General features: G+C 37.2%; 1 protein-coding gene and 1 long non-coding RNA gene across 2 annotated transcripts; one reads left to right on the top strand and one right to left on the bottom strand.

The window, feature by feature from the left end:
* The first annotated feature begins 269 nt into the window (after positions 1-269).
* LOC134205590 (uncharacterized) lies at positions 270-3,827 on the top strand. The gene is made up of 6 exons (XM_062680971.1): positions 270-450; positions 506-703; positions 772-1,257; positions 1,321-1,794; positions 1,852-2,211; positions 2,278-3,827. The coding sequence occupies exons 1-5, from the start codon at positions 420-422 to the stop codon at positions 1,983-1,985; spliced, it is 1,323 nt and encodes a 440-aa protein (XP_062536955.1). The 5' UTR covers positions 270-419; the 3' UTR covers positions 1,986-2,211; positions 2,278-3,827.
* A 59-nt stretch (positions 3,828-3,886) lies between these two features.
* On the bottom strand, positions 3,887-5,170 carry LOC134205598 (uncharacterized). Its single transcript, XR_009978160.1, has 2 exons — positions 4,934-5,170; positions 3,887-4,808 (listed from the first exon to the last, which is right to left on the bottom strand). It is a non-coding gene; the product is annotated as an uncharacterized LOC134205598 (long non-coding RNA).
* Positions 5,171-7,964: the final 2,794 nt, after the last annotated feature.

The raw sequence follows: 7,964 nt of genomic DNA on the forward strand, positions 1-7,964 counted from the left end.
GATCTCCAGGGCGGTGCTCTAAACGATATTCGTACTCTTCTAACAGAAGCGCCCACCCTGCTATTCTAGGCGAAATCAAGCATAATTTTTCAAAAGGACGTAAGTCACAAAAGTAAACAAAATGGTTTTTTCTTTTAACTACGTTTGCGATAAGCGCTTTATTTATAAATAATTGGAAACCTGTTATTTTAAACTGTATTCGATTTTTATAAAATATTTTTTCAAACCGTCTTATGTGCTTTTCATTTGTTGTTTCCAAAATAGTTACATACACCCTTTTGTTCTAACAAACGACCGAACTGTCAAAACTGAAAAATAACAAGCAACAGCAGATAAGCTCACAGTCAATCGACTTAAGTACGAAATCAAAGCAAATTTTGCGATCAGCAGATACGACAAGTGAAGCAACTGAGCTTAAAATGGATTTCGGCGGTCTCCAGTTGCTGTTAGGTATGTTTTATTCCAATATTTATGATTAAATATATCTCATAAAAAAAATTCCTAGATGCCGCGACTCAGCTCGATGAATCACATTCGATTGAAAATGCTACGGTAAATACTGTTTCTATCCCTAGCGTGGGCTGCTACGAAGAAGTGGGGATGAGTGCTTCTACAGAAGGATTGCCTCCACACGTATGGCATAGTGTACAGAAGGATGCTTCTCGAGTAGAATCACCAGCATCTAAGGGTGACATTCAAAGAGGTATATATTTCGTTAGTTTAGTTCTACTGATGTTATATTACCATATTTTTAATATCATTTCCGTTTAGATTGCTTCAACCTTTCAAGGAATGACACAGCTCCCGTATCTTTTTCAATGTTCGAACGATCTTTGCCTGAACGCTTCTTTTCAACTCCTATCCGAGCTCCTAACTACCGTTCAGTGCAATCCCGAACAAGACTCAACAACCAGCTGGATATTTCCACGGCTAGCAAATTAACTGCTGATGAATGTCCACTTGATTTGTCGCTTGGATCTCAATTACCAGCTCACATGAGCAGTCTTTCGGGAAGAGCAATTGATTTGGCATTACCTCGAAAGTCGGAACACAATTTGACGATTCTCCCATTAGATTTACGCATTGAAAACAGTTTTAATTCTGTGAAATCATCTGAAAGTGGCCATTTCGTACATGACATTTTACCTATGAAGCGTGAAGCTTCATTAACTATAGAAGATTCTCCATCTACGAAACGCGAGGCTTTGGTAACGGCAGAAGATTTTCCGACTATGAAGAAGCGTGAACTTATGCATGGTATAACCTATTATAAAATAAATACCATAGTACAAAACATATGAAGCTTTCATTTTTTTTCAGATAAACAATCGTCTGGGAAGTCGATGGAAATCGCTTCAACGGTCGAAGGAGTTGATCGTTGTCCACATGATGTTGATCCTATTACCAAACCTCGACGTGAACCACTTAATGAAAATTGTGAAACAGCTAATCCGAACGATTCATTTATTTGCGAATATTTCAAAATGTACCAAAGCATTAATAACAGCAATAATGCACTTAATAACGACTATGATGATTCAGAAAGAGTACCGCTAGTGGAGCTGAAACTAGCGTCCGTTCAACAAGAGAACGTAATGCAGATTCCTGAAAATGACCCGGATGACATGGAAGGTGATCCAACTTTGTTGAACGAGCTATCTATTTACGAATATTTTGAAGAGTATCAAAATTTAAACGACACAGACAGTAATGATTCAGATGAGGATTATGTTGCACCTTCCAATCGTACCAAGAACGGACCAGGATTGACAGTTGATGACAAACAAGTGCAAGGTAATATGCAATATGTTTCATCTTCAAAGCATTTGTTTTAAAAAACTAACATTTCAGATGAAAACCTTCGTGCAGGTTGCAGTAAAAGCAATAATGTGCCATCCGTTATCGACATAACTGGTGCTCATGCTTTGGAATTGGAAATGTGCGAATTGCAGCAAAAAAAAAAACAACATTCGACAACAAAATAAAAAACTAAAAGAAAAAGGTCTCAAGTACATCAGAGCTGATGGTACTATAGTAGCTGCCCGAAAAGTGAGAAAGCCTTGCGAATGCCGTATGAAATGTTATGAGAAATATAATTTTAATTACTCCATTCGAAAGCAATTATTATCCAATTTGCTGCGTCTCAAGATCTCGGGTCAGAATCAGTTTCTGTCTTCCCATTTGACAATAGTAAAAACAGCGCGAAATAAGGTACTATACCAAGGGTACTATAGTGTTTCTTAAAAACTATTGTCAATACAATTTCATATTTTTTAGGTTATAAATTCTCGTCGCCTGTATAGTCGCATCTACAGGCTACCTGGTGTAGAAGGGTCAGTCAAAGTATACAAGCTCATGTTTATGAGAACGTTCGATATTAGCGATAGGAAACTGAGAACTCTTGCTGCAAAAAAAGTGATCGGTTCTGGTATTGCTGAAGATGATCGCCGACGCTTCAACACTTGTCAACAGACAGTAAGCCCGGACCACAGGAAGTATATCGAGCGACATATCCAAAGCTTTCCAGCGTACTCAAGTCATTACACTCGAGAAAAATCGAATCGATTATACCTATCAAGCGACCTTACTATCGCTCGAATGTACGAAATGTACCAAGATAAGTGTACGGCTGACAATGCTTGGATCCCGGTACGTTATAATGCGTACAGAATAATATTCAATTCGATGAATTTGTCGTTCCGCAAACCCAAGATGGACACATGTGGAGGGTGTGACAAGTTTCGTACGAAACTAAAAGTGGCGAATAATGACAAAGAAAAAAAAGACACGAAACGACTGTACGATCTCCACCAGAGTACAGCACAAGCAGTGTACGATGAAAAGAAAAGGGATAAAACGTTAGCCAAGGAAAATTCTACAGTCCGAATCGCGAGTTTTGACCTCCAGAAGCAACTCCCCACACCGCATTTGACTTGTGGTCAAGCATTCTACGCAAGGCAGTTGTATACATACAACTTGACGGTGTTTGATTGTTTTCTCGGCTCACACTCTGCATCGTGCTTTCTGTGGGATGAAACCAAAGCTAGAAGAGGTTCTCAAGAAATAGCATCATGCCTTTTCTTGGATCTGCAAGCAACACCAACGACTGTGGAGCAGATGATCTACTACAGTGACCGCTGCGCCGGACAGAACCATAATAAAGTAATTGTCGGTCTATTTTCCTACTACATTGAGTTGCAAGCTTTAGTTGGGCGCAAATTGAGCATTGAACATAAGTTCATGAAAACAGGCCACTCTCACATGGAGGTAGATACTGTCCATGCAGCCATTGAGAAGGCAAAGCGAAAAACAACAGTAGATATTGAAACTCCTCACGATTGGGCCGTTTTTATTTCCGCAATAAGGCGGACAGTCCCATTTAAAGTATTGGAACTAGAACAAAAACAATTTCTTGGATTTAAAGTACTAACAGACCGGTACACAATTCCGAAAGCATCTGTGAATGGAGATATAATAAAATTCAGAGACATTATGGTGTTCAGATACTCCACATCTTCTCCAGGAGAAGTCGATTTCAAGTACGACGTCACTCAAGATCATTTCGAAAAAATGCGTCTGCTACAAAAGACAGCAGATGGAATTGATACCATTGACTTAAAGCCTATTCATACAACATCCATCCCATTGCCGGACGCAAAGTTGGCAGATCTCAGGGGATTACTCCCCTACATTCGACAGAAGGATTACTACCAGGCATTCTTAAAAAGCCTTGTGCCTGCAAAGAGAGGACGCAAAGCAAAATCGACTACAGAAGATCATTTTGAGAATGATTTGGACTTAAACGAAGACTCGTAGTTTAAGAGTTTCACATATTTTTTATTTGATTATTTTATTCGGATTCTTAGTTCTGAAGTAAAACTGTTCATTGCATATATTATACATCGTTTAATTATCCATACGGTAACAGTATGATTGTACATCGTTTCCATGAAATAAACGTTTATAAAAAAGGAATTATATTGAATGCTTGTTAACTTAATTGAACTCTAAAGCGTGTAGTGGTTTCACATTAGTCTTTACATACTGCTTATTTTATTCAATATAATGAATATATAATATTATGTATATAATTCATATACGGGATCTACTGTAGCCAATATGAATAAAACAGTGAAAATACTCTACTCAAATCTCCTTGCGTGCTGGTTTAAATCTCTGTGAATCTTCATAGAGATTTGAGAAAACAGTATTTACTCAGGTTTATTTATATTATATAGGCTAGTATCAAATTTAAAACTTGCTGCATAGGATTCTTAAGCCATCACTATATTATTGAATTAGATTTGAGATGAACAATGATATCCCACTCTCACCAGTTCTCAAAAAACCCACAATACCTTAAATATAGCACAAAGTGAGAGTTGAAAAGCAAGTCAGATACCAATTGAATGTAGAGCCAGTGAAGAAGGTAATTTACATGATATTCCGGCCGCCACTAAAAATTTAAAACTTCGGCTACACCAAATTCGAGAGTTCACGATGCAGCTATACTACAAAGTACCATACAACGTCGTTTCAAATTGTTTATGAGTTTGGTGTGCCGAGGCACAATTTTTATACATTTGCAACTGAGCATTCGTGAAGCACTTTCATATATCTTAACAGCAAGGTTTCTATGCAAAGTACCATCATTAAATTTTATCCAATATAACAAACGCGAATACTAGAATCCTAGAAAGTCGAAAAATGCCCTAAACCGAACCAGAAAATCTAACGCAGTCTCCTTCTGGATAGTCAGTCTCGTGGAGTGCCGATAACTCATGTCCCTTTTCCTTCATCTCAGCATCCTAACAAATGAACAAAAAAAGAGATCATTGTTGAAGGATGTATCGCAAGACATTGAACATTCTTTCAAAACTTTTTCCTTTCCGGATAATTTGGCAAGTTTATCACGCATAACAGTAAGACTTACCCATGTTGGCGTTAATGTAACACCAATTTCCATTGTGCTCGTCGAGATCCCATTTTTATTAGATTCTACAGAATGCGTAAATGATTGAAATGATAAAGTAATCAAGTGTTTTCGCCATTCTTGTACATTAACTTTACCGACGTATGTGTTCATTTCAAAATAATACTGACTTATCTATCTGACGCAAGTGAAAACAAAACTGTCAGATCGACGAATCAGTCAAGGTGTATGTCAATATCAAGGTTCAACAAAGACGCATGGCTCATGGTGTATGTGAGAAATGAAATGCGAATAGGTGTATTTATTTATAATATATTTTTTGGCTCTTTTTGCAAGTTTTTTTAGAATGAGTCGTTTTAATATTTAACTTTATTTATTTTTCTGTCTTGTAAACAATCTCCCGAGAAAAAAAAATGAATATATATTAAATAGGATTTAAAATAATTGCAACATTTTTCAACATCGTTTTTCTCATTTCACATGGAATGTTACATACGTCTATTTGAAAAATTATGCTTGAAATATCCCTTTTCTCCATTGTCATTTTAAAAGCAGCACAATCTGTAACTATAGTAAAAGGAATTCCTAGCAAATAAACGCGAAACTTTTTCAGTGCAGAAACTATAGCAAGAACTTCTAATTCATAACTAGGATAATTGGTTTCAGCCGACGACGTTTTCCTGCTATAATAATAAATTGGGTGAAAATAAGTTTCATTCTTAGCTTTCTGAAGTAAGATTGCGCCATAACCTATCTTACATGCATCGGTGTGCAGCTCCGTTTGCGTATTTGGTTTATACAAATTCAATGTTGGTCTAACGCATAATGCTTCCTTCAACTTGTTCATAGCACTTCGTTCATTTGAACCGAACACAAATACCGAACCTTTCCGTAATAAATCAGTAAGAGGCTTAGCAATTATTGAATAGCCCTCTATAAATTTTCTGAAGTAGCCTGTTAACCCTAAAAACTGCTGTATCTCCTTAAAGCTGCCAGGCTCAGGAAATTTGGAGACAGCTATTGTTTTATCTGCAGTTGGTCTTAAAACACCGTAAAACATCAATTTCATACCCTAAATGTTCTATTTTCCTTTTTAGCAATTGGCATTTTTTCCATTTAATTTTCAATCCATGTTTCTCTGCTATATCTAAAACCAATTTTAGTCTCTCTAATGCTTGATCCTCATTTAATGCAAGAATTAGCAAATCATCTATGCAAATAATCACAATCTTCTTTTTAATCAAATCTCGGAATATATTGTTTATGAAACGTTGGTGAGATACAAAGCCCGAAAGGAGTTTTTAAGAACTCGTATTGTCCTGATGGAGTTACGAATGCAGTGAATTTGACACTGGCTTCATCTACTGGCACATGAAAGAACCCGTTTTCGAGATCCAACGTTGAAAAAACTTTCGCTGAATGGAGATCATCAATGATATATTCTATTAATGGTATTGGAAAGTGTTATTATTAATATCTTTATTAATGAGGTTTTCGGCCCTGGACCGGTTCGCCTCGTGTATTGGAAAGTGGTCTCGAACAATTATTTTATTAAGTTTCCGATAATCGACACATAATCGTCTACTTCCATCTTTCTTATGTGCTAGAACAATGGGACTGCTGTATTCAGATGTGCTAGGTCTTATAATTCCATCTTCTAACCATTTGGTAACCTGTTCATCTACAATCTGTTTTTCTAATGGGGCTAATCTACGTGGTAATTGTTGGATAGGTGAATCATTTTTCAGCACAATTTTCAACTTCACTCTTATATCTGTATTGCTTTGTGGTGTATAATTTTCAATCAACTCCTTAACCTTTTCACGCGTTTCAACATTTTGAATGTGATTTAATGTATTATCTTGAATTTCATCTACTGTAATTCTCATTGCAAAATTGTCGTCCTTAGGATTAAATTTAGCTCCTTCTACGGTAACGCTAACATCACCGTAGATTAATAAATTCCTTCCTAATATCACACTCTGAGGCATATCTTGTTGAGCAAGAACATCAAAAACTAAACGAAGAGGTGTGTAATCAATTTGTACATCAACAGAAACTGAACCTAAAGTCCAAATAGTGCCATTTAGCGTTGTTAATCTTTTGCTCTCATGCTCATTGATAACCAGCCCGAGTCTATCAGTCCAATCGAGTCGCAACAATGACACATCTGCGCCAGAGTAAAAAAAAGCTTCTACAGGGAAATCACCCAACAAGATGGTCATATAAGTGCCCTTTGACGACATGGAAGATTTGCACACGTTTACATTATTCTCGCTGAATTTTTGGGACATTCCCTCGCCAAATGACCAACCTTACCACAGCTATAACAGGTAACAGCTTTAGCCACATTATTAAATCGATTTGGCGGGTTCAATTTTAACCCACAGCGGTTCTCCGACTAAAGTGTCTTTTTCTCCGCATTTGCGAGTGCATATCGATTCTCTCTACTAAACTTACTATCTTTGATACCTTGATAGATACGTAATTTGGTCTAAATTCATCGATCGAAATCGCTCCATAAAGCAACCGTTATCATCAGGCCGTTATCATTTATTCCATTAATGGTGTGAGTAATGATCGACTCTAAATCAACATTTGCTTTCGCTCCAATCTCCCTCATGATCAAAAAATATTCGAGAACATTTTCTCCCAAGTTCTTTTTTCTAGCTCTTAATTTCTCGTGAACAAGAGCACTATTCTCACTGTGCTCGAATTCAGCAATTAAAAAATATCTGAGTGCCTGCCAACTCGTAATGTGGCGAGCACTATTGAGCGACATTCTCGCCAAACCCACTAGCTTACGTTTAGCTACGACGAACATACGCATATTGGACAGACCGATTGTCTCTGCCATCTCCTCAAAATCATCAATCCATTTTCGTATGGGGCAATGGTCAGTGCCAGAAAACTCGGTAAAAGCAGATTCTACTTCACTTACCGTCAATCGGTGTTCAGATCCATCGTAACAATTATTACCCAAGCCGAGGTGGAACGCATTTGCATTACTTTCCGCACGTACTTCGGACCT

The sequence above is a fragment of the Armigeres subalbatus genome, chromosome 1 (assembly GCF_024139115.2).
Source record: "Armigeres subalbatus isolate Guangzhou_Male chromosome 1, GZ_Asu_2, whole genome shotgun sequence".
NCBI classification, from domain to species: Eukaryota; Metazoa; Arthropoda; class Insecta; order Diptera; family Culicidae; genus Armigeres; species Armigeres subalbatus.

Excerpts from the sequence above, each read along its gene's own strand:
- LOC134205590 (XM_062680971.1), top strand. The coding sequence starts at position 420 with ATGGATTTCGGCGGTCTCCAGTTGCTGTTAG. Across the intron at positions 704-771 it reads TAAGGGTGACATTCAAAGAG|ATTGCTTCAACCTTTCAAGG; the intron begins GTATATATTTCG and ends ATTTCCGTTTAG. Across the intron at positions 1,795-1,851 it reads TGATGACAAACAAGTGCAAG|ATGAAAACCTTCGTGCAGGT; the intron begins GTAATATGCAAT and ends CTAACATTTCAG.